The sequence below is a fragment of the Falco biarmicus genome, chromosome 1 (genome assembly GCF_023638135.1).
Source record: "Falco biarmicus isolate bFalBia1 chromosome 1, bFalBia1.pri, whole genome shotgun sequence".
In the NCBI taxonomy this organism is placed as follows: Eukaryota; Metazoa; Chordata; class Aves; order Falconiformes; family Falconidae; genus Falco; species Falco biarmicus.
In genome coordinates this window covers 46,406,279-46,426,034 of record NC_079288.1, presented here as the reverse complement: position 1 = coordinate 46,426,034, position 19,756 = coordinate 46,406,279, and the positions used below count along the sequence as shown (strand labels likewise).

At 34.9% G+C, this 19,756-nt stretch overlaps 1 protein-coding gene across 4 annotated transcripts in view; it reads right to left on the bottom strand.

The window, feature by feature from the left end:
- Positions 1-19,756, bottom strand: part of FSTL5 (follistatin like 5) — a 322,895-nt gene that overhangs the window by 131,552 nt on the left and 171,587 nt on the right. For all 4 annotated transcript variants that reach the window (XM_056358066.1, XM_056358085.1, XM_056358076.1 and 1 more), the window contains exon 6: positions 9,700-9,820. In XM_056358066.1, the coding sequence (XP_056214041.1) occupies positions 9,700-9,820 (121 nt within the window). The remainder of the gene's footprint in view (positions 1-9,699; positions 9,821-19,756) is intronic.

Sequence of the window (19,756 nt, the reverse complement as noted above, 5' to 3'; positions counted from 1 at the left end):
GGTATAAAGATGAAACAATATGTTCTAAATTTCTCAATAAAATTACTTAGTAACACGTTTCTAAAGTGAACATTAGTGCTGGATATTTAAGAATCACCAGTAAACTCAACCTTGTATGGAGCACAAAGTAATACAAAGCAGCTCAAAACATTCTCCAATGGGCAGGAAGAAAAAAAAAAAGATACTTGGGAAAAAAAAGATATCTTATTCAGTCTTCATCTGATATACTTACATTATCTTAGTGATCAAAACATTCCCCTTTTGATGACTTGGGGCAATGATTTAGAACCATCTTTTATTTTTTTTTCCCCCTCTGTTTTTTAAGTTCAATTGACAAATAACCAATGAGTCATGTTATAGCAAAGGTCCTTCAGATTTCAAGTTAGCAGTTCTTCTGATAAAGGTTTTTTTTTTCATTTTCCAAATATTTCATTATTTAAATTTAATACTGAACTAATAACCATTTATTTTAACAGGCAGTAATGATCTCCTTTTCTTAAGTGGATTTTAAATTGGTGCATTCAGCCTTATGGAAAATAAAACAACTATCTAGGCACATAAGGAAATACCTGAGATGTAGTTTTGAGTATTTCACCTATGTCTTAAATTCAGACTAAAACACTGGTTTTTGCAAGAGGAAAAGGATTTCTCTGATGTTTCCTAAAGAAGAAAAATACTCAATATGATTTCAGTTCTTTTTAAAGGAAAGCTAACTTGTATTGAGATTTCATATAATGCTAAAATTAAAATTATTTAAAAAATTATTCTTAATTGAATATTTATTGTTATTTAGTGCTATGTATATATATTGCTAACAGTAGCCAGTTACTCTGAAAGTTGAAATCAGTGACCAGTTTTAAATATGAAATCCAGATAAAGAGGTAGTGCCATGGGTGCAAAGGAAACAAGTAATGCAATGGTTATAGAGGCTTTCTTGCTAAATAATCTTTTATGAGCCTATTAATATTCATTCAGCTCCAGAAGAGTAATTCTGCCTGCAAGTAGAGCTACTTAATGCTCTTGCTTGTGGATTAGCTAGTGATTGTCTCCTTTAATGGACAGTTAATATTCCTTATGTTCTGATAGTATTTCCTCCTTTTTCCCACCTTCGTAATGAGTGCTTCCTTTAAGACTGTTAATAAAGAAAACTGTGACTATAAATTATTATTTTAAATTTGCCTTGAAATGTTCATTACAATATCTAGATAAAGGTGTTTATGAATGTTAGCGCATCAGTCCTAGCTTAATCCTACAGGTACACTGTTTTGCAAAGATGAAAATATTCTCAGAACCAGAAACATAACAAAATAGTTGTAACAATACTGTAACTCACCGCAGGTAACCGATTCCTGAGAAACAACTAATAGATCAATTAACGGAGGGACTTTGCTAACCATAACCAGATATACATAATTGCTCAGTGTTTATTTTTTCCTCAACATCCTGTTCCATTCTCCGTAACATTGAAAGGCACACAAGACTTCATTCTCAGGCATTTTGAGCCAATAACAAATATTATGCAAGTCAATCTCTACCAATTCTCTTGTCTGAAACAATGGCACTGTAATTAAGGTGTTTGGTTCCAGTCTTCACCCTCTGCAATCCTATATTTCACAGAGCTATCTCTGCCAACTTACATCACTGACCCGAGCAAAAAAATCCCAGGTAAACACGCTGATGGGATTAGAGGTCAGCAGAACTCAAGGTTCATTAACAGCGTCTCTTAATTTCCTCATTATTTCCTGATAGCCAAGGACCTTGTGAAATATTTTTTCATCTACTCATGCAAACCTGATGTGGCCTTGCATTTGTTACTTAACTTGCCCAAAACATGAAGAAAAAACCTTTGGCACCTGGACTTAGCAAAAGGCCAAATTGTAAATTTAAGAACTTCAACACATTTATTTAGCATCACAATGGAATCATGTTTTATCAGTACCCCATTTCTAGCTATCTGGCCTTAGGAAACAACATCTTACTCACACTTACATGTGACCGGGTTCATTTTGACACCTTTTATCCAGTTCTTAAATTACCTAAGCCAGTGCAAACCTTCTACGGCCCAGGAGAGACAGCCCCAGGACTACATAAAATGATGAACATTATACTTCATCAGAGCTTCATGCCAAGCAGGTACAATACTTGATCTTACAGTACCCTGACATAATCTTTCATTTGGTGTTTATCCAAAGAAGGCAGGCAAAAATCAAGCAGAATTTTAAAAGAATAAAAAACTTCAGCTGCATGATACTATTTAAGTATTATCAAATGTTTTGAATGCATGCTATAGAGAAGGTATGTTAAAATCAGTTCTCTCCTACACTGATCTGGATCCGAACTGGCAAAATATACCAACAGCTTAGTATTTCTCAGAGGACTTCTACATTGTCAAGCAGCAACGCTTAAAGATTACTTTTTTTTAGAAAGGGCCCTTTTTACTCAGAGACCTTTTGTAATTGAAAAAATGAAATATTTCTTAAAAAAAAAAAAACCACCCCCCCCAACCACAAAAACCCAAAACCAAAAACCAAAGAAAAACCAAACCACCACCAATTAAAAAACAAACAAACAAAAAAACCCCCCAAAAAACAACAAACCAAAACCACACAGAGTCTTACTGAGGAAGTACCAAATAAACAAATTTATCATCACTTGGAAACTCCTTGGCATCAAAATGAACTGACTTAATAGCATAAGATAAATTTCTGGTACACTACTTGAATCTATGAAACAACATTTAATACCTTACATAACTACTTGTTTTAAATGGTCAGTTTAAAATTCTACCCATTCAACAGAAGAGGTTGTATTCTTTTCCAGCTGAGAATCTCTAGATTTAAAATACATGTAGCACAGGTAGGAATTTGAAAGACAGATTAGGTTGAGCAGAAAAATATGACCACTAAATCCAATAGCTCCTATTCAGTATGATGTTAACTGGTATTTTCAGAGGTTAGTGCTGAAATATAACACCCTCTGGAACAATCTAATACACAATGGTTGTTGCTGAAAAGGAATTAAGGAGACAGAATACCTCTTCCTCCCTCAGAAAATCTTTTCTCTACTATTTGTTAACCTGTTTTACTGATGTAGACTCATCATCGTTATAAAGCTCTGACTCAGATTCCACATTAAATACAGTATTTGGGACTTCATACTGAAGTTATTGGAAGTCTAATGACAATAAGAAGGTTCTGAGTTAGGCTTTGTGAACTTGATAACTTATAGAAGCCAATGGGAAGTCTCATTTATTTTAAGAATAATTTAGTACACACTTGTATTTAGATTTTTTTGTTATTGTTGTTAAATTCTGGCCTATTTTGTTTCAGAAATAAAGAGACATATTTCAAAAAAGGATTTTTGAACATGTGCTTGTAATAACTGCATTTGTCAAATTAAAAAAGAAGCAAAGCTATCATAATGAAAGCAGTGATGTTTTAGAATCTTTTTTGAGGACTGAAAGAACGTAATAACTAATCATATGTGATCACAATGAGCCCTGTATTTATGGAGACTTCCTGGTGGTTGCCTTTCCACATGATTCAAGACAATGAAGCACCGAGTTTGACAATCTTATTAGGCACTGGCCTCACATTTCAAAAGCTAAGCCCAAAGACAAGTTCTGTACTTTTAGCCCAGATCAACTTCTATAACAGCTACTGTTGCTGTAGGTTTACATATGACTTCAATCACATACCTCAGCAATAAGGATGCTTGAGATCTGAATCTACATGACCTGAACGGTATTTCAAAATGGAAGGTACTTTTAAATATCTAAAGCAATAGCATGTATTAATGTAAAAAATGTATAATAGTAGTAACAATGCAGGTGATCCTGAAACAGCTGCATGACAGACTAGGTATTGTTGATAGGCTTGAGTGGTACCTGAAAGCACAAGTAGTACCAGTGAAACTATAAAGCAACACTAAGAAGAAGGGACTATAAAATTAGGTCATATTTTATTTTGGCTAGCTAAGTCTTTCTGACAATGTCTTGTACATCTAGTGGTAATTTTTACACTCAAGTCCTCAGTGTGAGGGCCTTCCATGGACCTGTTTTTGAGCATAAGGTAACATCAAAAACAGTTCTACGCTAATGATAGAAAACACTTCTGAAAGATATTGCTATTTTTTTCCCCATTTTATGTAGGATGTCAATTCATACATAGAACATTTAGTTCTATTATTTACAATAAACTTGTCATTTACATTCATTGTATTCAATCAGTTCTATCTATAAATGTCTAAATTAGCATCATTCTTTCTACTGCAATCCCAAATGGAAGTGCCTACATATACATCTGCACCTGCTGAGTGATCAAACAGAATTTATTACTACTTATTTCTTTGTGGTATGCCTTGAAATTTTGCAACACACCATGAAGGCCACCTAAAGTACCTACTTTGAAATGTCATTTTAGATGATACTTTAAAGGACACAAACACATAAGATTATTTATTTTAGAAAAAAGCACAAGGCAAAGAAAAAGAGATAGCATTTACAGCAAACACAAAATTATCTTGATACCATAGAAGACATTACACAAAGGAAGAAAATAATTGAAAAATAAAGGAAGTACATTGGTTGAGTTTCAGTTTATAGAAGATAAAGCTTTCAAGAGTCTATATTCCCCCTTTCTAGCTTTTGTTTGTCTCCATCATCTTAGACTTTCGGCCACTCTTTCAGAAAAAGTTAAATAAATTTTTCCCCATCTAAAAAATATTTGCTGATAGAAAATCCTTTAGCCTGGGGCTGGTTGAGGAAGGAAAACAAAATAGGAAAACAAAACCCTGCAGTGCAGCTGGATCACTTTAGAGGTTTTTACATGATGCAGCTGAAGCAGCTAAGGACCAAAACAACTGATTCCTTCAGTTCCAAGCTCCCAAAACCTAGCCAGATCTAAACTTTCTGGTTTATTTTCTTATATTGATGGGAATAATTTTTCAGGCTCCTCTCTGAATACACTATTGATCTAGTTAAACAGTTATGGCATCTAGTAGACATATCTAGTAGGCAGAAGCTATAGCACCAAAAAAACCCCCTCATGGTATGAGGGAAAACAGCCAACATCCAGAAAACTGCGTCAGTCTTGCCAGTATGTAAAACACTCCCAAAGGCAATAAGCATCTTCATCTGCTTGTAACATTTCATGAACCTGGGGCTGGCACAAACCTCCAAGGCAGAGAGCACCCTCTCAAGTATTTTCTTTCTTTGTTACTGCCTCGGCATCTGACCTTCTGAAAGGCGAAAAGGACTTTTATTTCACTGCATAGTTATTCATAGTTATTATTTGCTTGTCCTGTTTATTTTGAACTAATTTTGTCAGATAAAATGAGACTGTCAAAAGTAATTCACAAAATACAAGCAAGCATGTACATGCATATATGTATTTATGTGCATGTTAATACCTTTTAAACAGGCAATGATTAATCTTTGCCCTTAAGATGGTATATTTTCTGCCATGAGAGAAAAAATAGATTTGCCGTTATTTGTGGGGAGCTCTTCATAAAACAGTATAATCTACAGTCATGTTTGATTCTAAATTTACAATCTTTAGATGACAGTCAAATTTCTAATTAAGTATGCCAATGAAAAAAAAATCTTACCTGCAAATGCTAATAAAAGAGTACTGATAATTAATCCTGATATGCATTCATATTTAAATAAAATGTAATTGCCTAATCCTTTAAAAAGAAACCACTATAAGGGAGTAGGTTGTTCAACAGCATAGTGAAGATAGCTTTTAATCCCATCCAACTGTGTTCAAAATCTTATTCAAGTGTTTTTAAACACCATTTGAAACCACAGCTAGAAATGGGCACGCTAGTTGTATGCTTGATTATCACTATCCTCATTTTAGGCTCAGGCTGATGACACAAGTATCCCTAACGTCTTCTCTCAGCCCTTTTCCAGCCTTCTCATTTTTTTCAAAGGTTCTTCTTTCTGTGCAGCATGATCCTGTGCCAAGTAAAGGGTGTTGATGAACAACTACATGTAGAAAATGAAGGCTGTTTAAACTTTACCAAATTCAAATATGTCTTAAAAGTACATTTGGTTTTCTACAGTAAATTTTGTATTTTAGCAGCTTTAGGTACAAACTGTCCCCAAAAGCACACTTGGGGAATTGCCACATATAAAAGCATGGTGCTGGGGCCCCTATCACCCCCCGCTCCCCCGCCACCTATTCCTTGCGTTTCAGTGCTCGCCTGACCCTGACTTCACAAACAAGGCATGAGAACTGCTTCCTTTCTGTGCTTTTTCTTCCACTTTGTCTCCATACTTGAAAAAAACCACTTCTTAAAGTTACAGAATTAAAGCAAAACAAACAAACAAAAGAAAACCCCGTTGAATTCTGTGCAGCAGCTCTGAATAGGATCAATTTCTCTGGCACTACAAACCCACATTTCCTCCAGCGCCATTCCAGGAATAAACGTAACTCTTGCTCCAGCAGTTCAGCAGGCAAACTGTAATAAGGCGAGTTCAACAGTTCTCAAATCCACCACCTCACTGCTACTAGGGATAAAGACAAATCCACTGGGAGCAGCAGGTATTAATCTCAGATTAAGTTCTAAATGTAGATGAAAAAGGTGGAGATAAAAGAATGAAAAAACAAGTGACAAACACACTGTCAACGGACAGAGGACCAGGTAAGAGGTCAAAAATTCTACAAGCATGTTTCATTTAAAATAACAGTTGTCGTTTAAACTTCTTCTAAAATATTATGGTCTTATTTGTTATTTAAAGATGATCACCTGCAAATACTATTACTCACTTACAACCTTTCACTCATTACATAATTATGAAAAATATTTTTAAAACACCCCTTCCTATTTTGGTTTCAATAAGTTCTACATGTTTGAAAGTGTCCAAGCTGGTAAAAAATAATATTTTCCAGTATAGTAGTACAAAATGATAATTTTAATTTTATAATATATAATTAAAATGTAACAATTACAGCTTTGGCATGCAAAACTGAAATTATGAAATACTTCAAGAAAATTCTGGGGGGAAAAAAGCATTTTTATTCCTGTTTGGAATAAATATTTTCAACATTCCTATTTCAATTTATTGAAGAAAATTAGAAGGCTTCATTCTGTTGTAGGTTGATGCTTAAATGAGGAGATACTTGAATGGAATGCTGTGTGGAAAATGTGACATCAGTGCTTCTTGCGCATAATTTCTTTACACTGACCTGGTTCCCTGTGTGTATTAACTCCCTGTGTCTGGGTACGCACAGGCTTGCCACTGCCAGGCACAGGGCACAGGCTTTGCCTTGAGCAAGCAGCACCGGGCTCTGGCCGGGGGCTGTCTCAGTCCTTTCGCCTGGGTTTGGCTTGGCTTGGTGGACACCTCAGTTTCAGGTCAGCCTGTTTAGCCCTAAGAGCAGCACTTAAACGACCAAGTGGCTATCATTTGATTTGTTTTATTTTTACTTAGTATACTTTTATAGAATTACGTAATAATGCTGTTGACGTAGGTCAGAAAGACTGAATTCAAAGATTTTTGAGACCAAATGCAATGGAACTAGAGTTAAGCCTCAAATTTATTTCAAGGGTACTTGTTTTGCCCTAATTACAGAGAACAATGGTACCTCACATTCCTTTGAAATGTTGGGCACACAATGTACAATGAACTATTAACTTTTATAGGTTTATTTCTTAAGCAGTGTAATGAATATGTAGATGGTTTGTTAAAAAACCCTGTGCAGAAGAATGAATCTTGCTCTAGAAATCATTTTCCAAGATACCCTTATAGTTTTAAATAGGATCTTCACTATTGTATTGCAACAAAGAAACCTAAATAATTTCTAACTTAATGGAAACATTAGATTACATAATCATCCCTATTAAGGCAATGTTTAACATAGCATATGGAAATTATCTGCATTGTTCAAAATTCCATTAAAAATATACAACAAAAAGCTATCCTACTGTCTGGCATTTTACAGCTATGCCAAAAAGTTAATTAATACATGGTTTCAGTGTTTTCAGACAGCGTGCAAACACTTTAAATATGTCTTTAACCTTGTGGATTGATATATATCCTACATATATATATATTTATATATTCCACGTGCATATAATCAAGATCTACACGTATAACATCTATTCATATGATCATACATAATGTATGGGTATGTTTCTATAGATGCTATGCAATACTGGATGTTTTGGTAAGTCAGACTTTATCACAACTTTTGATAAAGAAATTCAGGTATTTCCTAGTGTTTTGCTGATAGAGATGAATTAATTTCTCTCACTGCCACAAAGCCCTAACATCTCCCATTCTGTCCTTCTCCCCCTTTAGTTTTTGCTGTCCCACCCTTTCACTTCTTTTGCATGAGTTATGGTCTGACCCTTCACTTATTTGATTCAGGTCACTCAAGTGGCAGAAAATAAGCAGGACTGGAGGTGGAATGGGGATGTGGGTGAATATTTTTCTGCTGGTTTAGTAACTCACTCAGAGGAGAGACTGTGAGCGTCAGGACATTGCAAGAAAGGCAGTCAGATAACATCAGGAAGCAGCAACAAGGGTTTTTTAGGTGCAGTAAGCCATTTGTTCAGCTAAGCAGTATCAAAAAATCACACTTTCTGAAAGGCTTTCAGGGAAATAAAATAATTCAATGGACAAACCTAGGAAATGTTCCGGCCGTTTTTCTTGATGGTTAATTCAATGTTTATTCTTATTGCTTTCCATGCAGCCATTCTTTTTTTCTTAATATTCATCCATTACTTTTCAGTCTTAAACTCTGTACATATTTTTGCATCTTTTCTCATTTGACATCATTTAAAGTGGCTGAGAGCTGTTACCCAAAGGTAAAGTACATGAAGACTAAAGCAACAGGCTGTAATAACTCAAAATGAAGAGGTATTAATGGACTAGTCAATGTATAATCAAACTATAATTATAGGAAGAGCCGAGCACAAACTTGATCTGCTATGCTGCCAGGTTGCTGAATGTGGAGCAACAGCTACTGCAAACAAGTCAGATTTCAAGATACAGTCAGATTTGAGACAGGTAAGTGGGAAAAAAATCAGTTCTGACCTGAATATAACAAAATATATGGATGTATCTCACATGACCTGTAACATACCATATAAAAGTTCTCAACACCTTTCTCCTTTCTGCTACTCACTACCACACTGACCCATACCACTGTGGTTTGGTCAAGATGTTCATCTGTACTGTACACACTTGGCCCCGGGCATTCTGGGCATTCAGAGTACAAATACCTGGCAAAACTGCACCACAAATCTTTGTTTCTCTCTGAGTCCTGTGAAGACACAAGGCGCCTAATATAAATAGTACATTTGTTGCTGGGTTTGTCAGAAATGATCTTATCAGCACTCAAAAACACAGGCTATGGGAAGTGCTCTAGCTTTTTCAGTTCTGTTGATTATTCTTGACCACACTACTTTCCACTTGTGTGCAACACAGACTTATCAGTGTACGTCAGCATTAAGAAAGATTATCTATGAATTCTTCATTACCAAAATCCCTCAGAAATATGGACAGTAATGGATCTCGTTGATTCATGCTGAGAAGCTCTCTACTATATCATAACTGTGAAATTGTACTTGTTTAAGTGCAGCTTCAGGACGTATCAAGATATAAAAAGAAAAAACACAATTTTAGAAAAACAAAGAAAGAGAGAGAAAAGAAAACTGAAATAGGAATAGGCTAATCTTTGTACTTACGAAAAGCTCTATAGAATTCTTCCAGAGTTAGGTGCTTGTCACTATTATAATCATCGTATTTCAGCAAATCGAACACAGAGCAGTCAGACAAATCCTTGCCAAGCTCATCCCGTTTTATTACCTGACAAGAAAATTATAACCATGAAATTACATTTGAGCTCTTAGAGTTCTCTGGTATAATTAATTGTTTCTAATAATCATTTAATAGATCATTTTAAGGTCGCTGTGGGGCAATGAACCACAACTGTGTAAAGTCAGGGATTTCTAGTTACTTTGTAATCATTTATTGCAGTTTTTAAAGTTAAGACCTTTAGGACAGACTCACTGAGATTACAGAAACAATTTTTAGAACATATATTATATATATATAATGGGAATAGACAGAAGCATTATAAAGACGCTGTGAATGATAAAATCTGATTTTACTTTACATGTATAGGAATGGTGATTAAGAAATGCGCAAACATACTTGAGATAATAATTTTCCCAGTACACATGACAATGTCTTTTTCCTCTCAGTCTAATTCCTAACCACAAAATCCAAATCCAGACATTTTCAAAAATAACTAAACTCCTACTACCCTACTAATTGCATCAACTTCTTACAGGCTTTTTGACAAGCCAATTCTCTTCCCAAAAACCTGTCATAAAAGCAGCTGACCTGAAAAGGTTCCTGTTTCTCAATACACTTTGTAAACAGATCATAATTAATAGCTATTAGATTTTTAACTCCAATGAACTTCTCCCAGACATATGTTCTTTAATTTGTGCACCATTTTGCATGAAAGTTTATGTATGTTGTAGACATCTACCTTGATTCTGTCCAAGGAATTTTTAAGATGTTGATAAGCTCAAATATCGAGAATTCTCATTTTACATGGTGCGTGTATTAAAAACATTAACACATAACTGAAAGAACCAAACCTAATGTATCTCCTTGTTGTAATGTTGCACAGTTTAAAGTTTTGTACCAGGCACAGAAAAAAAACTAATAACTTTAGTTAATTCCTCTCTAAATAATTACCCTTCCCACCCTCTACCTGCCTTGCAAAATAACTGCAAAACCATTACATTTGTATCATTATACGATAACTTCTGAAAAATAGGGGATACAGAGGGTTTTGTGTTTCACTTGCTTCTGCAAAGGAATCAGCAGAAATATAAAGGAATGAATTCAGTTATTATTCATGTAAAGACAAAATATCTAAACAAATAACAGAGAATAAAACGAGCATTAGAGCAAAGAGAAAGGACACAAACATTTTATCCTACCAGAAGTAATCTTCTGTATATTAATATAAAAGCATTATAAAAGATAATAACCTTGGTAGTACATTAGAAACTATGAAAACTATTCACAAAGGAAAATCACCACAAAACCAGCTTCAGCTATTCTTAATTAAAGGTACATACTATGCTACCTGAATACTAGTGCTAGCTACTTCTCATACTTTAAAAGCCTGTTTATTAAGTTCACATTAAACTGAATTAAGGAAAAAAATGAAATAGGATAGATTTTACAGCTGGTACATAAAGGACAAAAATGTAGCCTGTGAAAAATTAATAACTCTAAAACCACTACAAAAATGCAAGTAGTACTAAATATATAGCACTGTGTATTGAAAACTGCACTCTAAGAAGAAATCTCTGAGATTTCAAGGCCATCAAATGTGCTTAAAATCACAGGAAAAAGGAACATTTAGGGTGAGAAGTACTGTTCCTTTGTTTTTCATAAAAGATGCTCTGAAATAGCTTAAAACATTTTTTCCCACTAGCTTCAATTATGCAAATAAGGATTAAACTTTACACCTAAGGTGGTACTATAAAACATTTGTTAAAGCCCAACAACAGCTGCCACTGTAGTATCATATTTTTTAATTGAATATTAGAGTTTTCAGCTTCAGTTCTGTGAGTTGAAACCTATCTTATGATGCCTTTCATTTATAATTGGTCAATTGTATTTAAAATAACAATAATCTAAAAAAGATTAGCAAAAATTATTGAGATATTTCCAGGAATCATGCTATGGACATATATAATTTATATTCCTGGCAATAATTTAATTTTCATCTTCAGTAAACCCATAATTTTGATTACAGATATAAGATACAATGTTTGTTTATATATACACATCTTTATGTTGGTGTTATACTTCAGGGTTCTTTGGAAAATTGACTCAGCTTTGATAAACCCTCCAAAAATGTCCCTGAGGACAGATTTTAGAAGGTACAGAAGTGATTTCATATCATGTTTGATCTTAAGTATCTGTGATTTGCTGTTAAAAGAGCTGCTCCAGTTTTTACCCCCCAGGAATCCTCTTGCACTGGATCCAGCCAGCTCCCAGCTCTGCAGTGTGATCCGCAGGTCACATTAACTCACTGAGCAAAAGGAAAATTAATCTTTGTGGAGATTTTGGTCGGTTGGTCGGTTAGTTTTTTTCTCTTGAAGGGGTGAGGGATCAATATTCTATCAAAAGAAGTACAACTCAGAAAAGGTGTTAGGGTGCAGGGGTTTCACCTGTTTCTGTGGCAGCCTGCAGTTAGATCAGATTGACTGTGATGTGAAATTACAGCCTCTGTGAAACTCTAGCCAAGCAAAGCCCGGCACTTAACCGAGCCATTAGCAAAAGGGCAGTTGTTCAGCAACGTATGTTAGCACGGAGTAAAATCATAAGGATCAAACTGCCTGTTCAAGCGTCCCTGGCTCATGTGAACCCACTGGCTGAGGAGACCTTTTTCCTCTTGATCTTTACAACTTCTCTTCATGTACCAGTAAAATTCCAAAAAATGGAACATATAACGCCACAATGCAAATATTCCAATGGGGCATGAATAATTGTCAGTATTGGCTGAAGAAATAAGCAGCGTGATTCACAAATAAAGACTGTGAATACTTTTTGTTTCTCTAAATCCTGTCACAACATGGTATTTTAACACCATCTTCTAGAAAATACAGCCTGTCAGACAAATTTATTTTTCATTTTCTTTCAATTATGTATGGGATTTAATTTACAAAGGCAGCTCTCTAAATATAATAGCTTCTTGTATGTATTTTTTTAATTTCACACCCTGTATCATTACAAGAGAAAACTAATACTATGAATGGAAAATAATGTTAGTGATCACAATACATGAAAAAAAAAAAAAGATTTCATTAAGAAATCATCAATGGCTGAAACAAACCAGTGGGCTTTTGGAAGTCTGGGGTCTCATTCCAATCCTTTTTTGATAATTTAAAAATAAATAAGAAAATTGGCAGATGGTATATACTGTTGAGGTGATTAATAATGAGAAGAAGGACAGGGCAGCATATGGAATGAAACAGATTACATGGTAGGATGTTTTCATGAAAAGGATCTGTGTTTTCATACAACCAAATGTAAGGACATTCATCTAAAAATAAGAAGCTAGATCATACCTTAATGAGGACAAATTGGCCTTGGAAAGGATTTTATTTGAAAAAGAGGCAGGATTAGCTGTGGATAAGGAAGTCGCTCAAATTCCAGGATGATTCTGTGGCCTAACCAAGCAGTATGTTTTTTTGAAGTGTAACAAGGTAACTGTAACAAGCCATGCTGGAACTGACACTGAAACACAACATTCAGTTTCGACTTGCATATACTAAAACTTAATGCTGAGAGACTAGAAGGGAACTTTTCAAGTTAGAAAGAATACATAAAAGTAATTGGAAGCCTGCTGAAAACACTTTACATTAAAAGAGCTGAGAGAAATCAATCGTTATAGGTTTGGGGTTTTGTTTCTGGTTGGATTTTTTTGTTTGTTTGTTTGTTTTTCCTCTTTTTTTAAAGGGAGACTAAGAATGGACCATATCACATTCTATTAGTACTTTCACGGGGTGGGGGGAAATATGGATATTTCAATTTGGAAAACAAAAGTTAATAGGACAGGGAAAATGAATAACATCTCTAAAACAAAAAAAAAGGAAAAGCTACAGGAACAATTAACCTTGAATCCTGGGACTTTTTGGTTCTCCTTGATGTTTTCAAATCAAGGCTGCACACTTCCTTGTAGACCTTTTTTGCTTCAGCCAATTTTCTTTTGCTTTCAGCCAATATGGTTTTTTAATTAAAACTGTAGGACAAATAGAATAAAATTCTATGTCTATGAGACACAAGTTAGACCAGATGATAATGTATCATAGATGATCTAACAATGTGCCTTAAGTTTTAAATTCTATTAATCTCTGTCCATGGAGGAAAGAAGAGTAAAATTCAAGAAAACTGATTTCTGAGCCAATTCTTTAAGCCCAGCTTGTCTACTCCTTGATTAAATTAAACAGACAGTAATTAGTTAGGGAAGCAGGATAGTAACAGGCAAAGTTTTAGTAAGTCACATGCTAGAAATTTTTAGCTAGAAAATTCTTACTATAAAGGTTTAAACCTAATTAAGGTGATCTGCACAATTTTATGATTGTGCCATATAAGTCATACATGAGACTGTTCAATTTCAGACATCTGAGCTAAAAATTCACACCACAAATATTTATGCTTACAAATTTTACTTTACATTTCCATACAGTGAAGTATTTACTTTCCATGTTGTGAAGAGGTAAAAGGTAAACCATACAGCAAAACTGCTGCTCTGTTTATGGCTCATTGTGAAAACCTTAAACACAGAAAACTTAGAAACTTACCTAAATTTTCAAACTAAATATGGATTTTCTAAACTATAAACCTTACCCTTGAAAACTAAAGGCTCTTTGAAACATAGAGGACAGATTCATACTATTTGGAAAATACTGTATGTTTTAAAGATATAGCACATAATTGTTTATTTCCTGTTAAACAGCATACAGTTAGCTGTTCAAAACCTCGCAGGAATTTAGTCAGTCCTCTGACTTTTAGGAGACTGGGAAAGGTAATCTGATTAAAAATTACAAACTGCATGTAAGAACGGGTTGTTTCATTCATTTCAATTTGATTTCTGACAGCCACAATGAAAATTCTGCAGGTTTTATGAAACTAGATCACAAATAACACATTTCCTCTATTACTCTACCTTACAATTTTTTTTTTTCGCTTGCCAGTGATTAATGGTGTCTACGTACTTCCCTAAATAAAAACCTACAAAAATACAACTATAAACAGAAACTTCCATTACAGTGAATATGTTGGTTCAGTTAATGTGTGCTCACCTTGCCTAAGAGCAAGTACCCCATCACAACAGTACCACTGAGTGCTTGATCTAGAGTACATCAAACACCAGACATGTGGGAACTGTGCTTCAAATTAATCCTGACTCCAGCAGAGGGTTCAGTTACCTTGTTACGCCATCTTCCACACAATATAACTTTGTGGAAATTAAAATATTTGATCAATAAAATTAATAATAAAGGTTGGTAAACTGTTCCTTGCTTTAACTTCTCTTAACCCAGTTAAATCAGTATTCTTACAACTTACCCACATGTTCTGTAAGGCAGCAACATCATCCTTTGTTTGGTATCTATAGCAGAGTGTTATTTTCTGGAATTTGAGGTAGTGTAAGTAAAGATGTAGGACCCGTGCATCACAGAACTGATCATGACACAGAGATCCCTGAGCTAACAGAGATCTGAACTAGTAAACCCATACAAGAGTGGTATGTAAAGGCATGGACTTAACTACAGTTAAGGGTATAATCTCAATATTGTCCCATAGTGAGTTATGCTACCCAGATATGAGGTTTCTCTCTGCAAACTACTCCATCGAGAGTCACACTTCCCTGTCTTTCCACTTCCACACTTGGCAGGCAGAAGACCTAATCTAACTCACAAGATGTAAATACATCCTTAAACGTCTGCAAATATAATGCTGAAGTTGTAGGTGTCCAGCCCACAGTACAGCACCAGAATAGGCATTAGGACCACATAGATGGCATGCATAAAATTCTGCATCTCAGAATTAGACCCAGAACTAACAGCACCCTGAGCCTGTGGCTTTGGAGTTAACCAACAGAAAACAATGTCGACACGAGTGCAAACAAGACCCTGCACCATTATACGTTGTGTCCAGTTTCAGTTGGCACCAGCCTCGGACCTACCCAGGAGATGAAGCTGGGTCCAGCTCCCTTCTCAGCCTGTTGCTACGTTTCAAAGGACATAGCTTCATGGGACAGAATTCAGGAATCGTTGAGCCAGAGAGAAATAACTGAAGGAGCATAACTGCTTGGCCTAACCTCGAGGTAATTGGCTAGAGAGGGATATTCCAGGTAATGCCGCTTCAGAAACTGCTTCTTCTATATTTTGCATTAGCAAACCACAATATTTTGCCCACACGATCTGGTGTCTAAGGTCCTCTTGTCTAAACATATTTTTTCTCAGACTTCAGGCATGGGCTTTGTTCCTAGCCAGAAACTGAGAAATTAGTCTCTGCAAGATCATCTAGCAGTTAGATTTTGCAATGCTTTCACACCTCTGAGGATCCTAAATGCTCCATTTGGACTCAAGAAATACTTCAAAGCTGTCTTCTACCCAGGTATATGAAATATTCACGTGTTGTAAATAGATACGCTAGGTACTGATCTAATACCTAGCTACAGGGTATTTTAAATTTTTAAATCATTTAAAAAGTTATTCATAGCCCTTTTTTTCATTAGATGTCATTGCAGTAGCTAAATAACTAAACTATAATCCAGCAGAGTAACTGAATTACCCATTACACAAGAAAACAATGGGAAGTGCAGAATTCTACTTGATAAAAGCAAAGGCAGCAAACGCTGATCAGGGTGTCAGGGTTTGGTACTACGATCACAGAGTTTGTAAGCTGTATCTCACTACTAATCCCCAAAAAGTTCTTTCCCCCCGATTTTAAAATTTCATGTAGTATTCTTATCTTGAATCTAGAACTGAATAGTGCATGTTCAGTCTTTCTAAGATTAGTGATAGCAAAAATGGGTAATACAAACTAAATAAGGCATTCCTAACAGGCAGAAAATAAATAGAACTATAGCTTAACATGCAAAATATGCTTCTGCCTATGCCACATGTAGGAAAAACCAAAGCTGATTAAAAATTACAAAAGAAGAACTAGGCTTATTATACCTTCTCTCAGTTCCAAGTCCTCCAAATAACACATGGTAATAACACGAAGATGCAAAATCAAAAGTCACAAAGGTAAAAATTCAAAGGCCAGGGCTCCATTAAGTATTTTGATCAGAGTTTCAGAAATGAATGCTGACAGAAAAGATGCAATTTGCATTAGTTGTAGCTGTATTAACACATGCCACAAAGTATCAGCTAGTATGAAGTGCAAAAGTATTATCATTAATACAGAAATAAAACCAGAGGTTTGGTTTGTATTGTTTTCTTTCAGACCTCAGTGGCACAACATAGGCAACACAGTTTAGGAATCTTAATCTTGGAAGGAAAAATGGAGCCATATTTCAGGCCAAGTTGTTGCATAAAAAAGGACACATACTGTTCTCAAGTCACAAAAAAGCAGCAGTTTGTTAGCAAACATAATAAATGACAGTGATTGAGGCAAATCTGAGAAAAAAGAACTTAATGAATAAACAGCAGGAAGAAACTAAATAAAATGTTATCTTACCTATACATTTAGCAGCAATTAATGGTGTATGAAACAAACCAATTAAATGTATAATTCCCTCAGATCACTTTTTTTTAAAAAAAGATGATATATAGTAACCAAGTCCTTCACAGATACATCTCTACGCATCTACAGAGAGTGCATTCTCTTAAAGGTACGGCATATTCCTAGATGCCCCGATAAGAACACATCCCTACACACAGCCATACAGACAACCATACTTCATTTCCTACTTAAAGTTTGTTTCTGTTTTAGTACACTTTACAGAAGAACTTCTGAATTGATGCTTTAGATAAAGGTAATATATAGTTAGATACACACCCCTACACCCCGAGCTTGCGTTTCTTTACACACACGGATATGTAACACTATTCAAAGGTTCAATACACTTTAAGAGAAATCTGTATTTATGATGTCACCTAAAATTGGAGTATATTAAACTGATACGTGAAAATGACATTTAATCTTACTGTATTTCCCACAACTTCACTTCTTATTCCTTGAAACAATGACGAATTTAGTACATGAGGGTGAGCAGTTAATTTGGCTGTTTCTTATTTGTGTTTGGTCTGGCTAACTGGAATTAAATGACACCAAGAAAATGTCAAAATAAAATACAGAGGTAAGGATGACTTTTTATAAAAATGTAACGTATTCTCATTTGCCCTATGTTGACCTCACAAATAACAAATATATCCAGGTATTTGAGATTATAGATAAATAAGGATGCTAAATTCATTGACTCCAGAAAATAGATCATTAAAAAGTTGGAAAGGAAGAGGAATATTTATCATTATTATTATTATATATTCAACTTTCTTTCAAACTATGCCACTTTCCTGTAAAATTTTGTTTTCTTAGTTCAGTATGATAAAGGAAAGCAGCTCTCAGTCTAATCAAGTATAGATTATTTCACTTTCACACACTGAAGGTACTTGAATTTCACTGCTGAGCAAGATGAAATATTCTTAGAACTTATGTACCCTTCACTGATGGTAACCAGAAAAAGCTTACTGCCTGTAAAATGGCAATTCCACCATACAGGAATAACTGCATCCTCCCTGGAAGACACACATTTTATTCCCATGTCTCCCCGTATCACTTCTGTTCTTTCTCTTTGACACAGTAAAAACAATATAGTCAAGCAGTTCGCAGTGATAGAAACACTAACATTCCATTTATAACTTTGTATTTAATTCTAATTTGGTTTTGCATAAGGTAAAAGAAAATAAACAAGTGAGCATCTTAACAACTGAATATTCATTGCTAACCAGGAGAATCAATTATCTACCTTTAGTTTGGATTAATTTAAATTATTTTAAAGCATTTTAAAACCAAACCAAATCCTTCAAGGAACCATCCCCTTTTACCAGAAATCATGTAAATATATTGCATTTGTGTTAGGTCAGCAGTGAAGAAGATGATGAAAATTCTGCCTGTTTCATAGCCCACCCTTTTGGAAGGGTGATTACACTTTCCAATAAGTACCTACCTCTCAGAACCGAGTGGTCTGAAAGGTTAACTTCATCAGTAAGTCCTTCCAAGTCAAGCCACATCTGACTTGCTAATATAGGATTTGAAAACTAGAACATTAAATTATTTCAGCTCAGCAGCAAAAGCAGTCAAGTCAAAGAAAAATATTCACTTCACCTGCATGGAGCTACATAAGCCCACTGCTTTTCTGTCTTCATTGCAGACTGCCTTGTCTGACATTTACACTGTCTAATGGAGTTATAATTATTTTAACTGTTATTCTCCATTAGACTACAGAGCCATGAAAAAAATTACACCTAGTTGCCAGAATTGTTCAAATAAAAGAAAAAAAAATGCCTGACAATTCTTAATTTATTGTTACAACACCTGAAGTATTTTTTTTAATTATCTCGCTATTTGAAATAGCTTTTTAAAATAAAAATCAATATTTTTGCTTTTTCTGGAGAGAAACATTCATTTCCTTGCATCAAGATGCAAATAGAAGAAACTTATGATTTCTGATCCAAAATACATCGCAGAAATTGCAGTGTTGCTGTCACCGTTTCCAATTTCCAACTGATTAATTTCAATTTGACATTAGGTAGGGTGACTATATGGACACCTATGAGATAATACAATGCAATCCAAGAGCCTCATTGCACAGCAAGATCGAGGAGATATAAAATTTAAGAAGCACTAAAACCTGCAGTTCAATATTCATGTGAACATAAATTAACTTCAGAAACTCTTGTTGTTTTCTACAAGTACATTATATATTTCATATTCCCTTAACATGATTAAATTTAAAATGCAGAAAGGCACTATTACTTATGACAGGTCAGCAGATTTCAAAATTTTGGCTTTATTCTGAGCACAACTGACAAAAATTCTAATCCTGAGAAAGTTTTCAAGAGTACGGTAATGTCTCCCTGTGGTGGGCTCCCCTGGCTGGATGGCAGGTGCCCACCAAAGCTGCTATATCACTATCCTCAGCTGGGCAGGGGAGAGAAAATATAAGGGAAGGCTCGTCAGTCGAGGTAA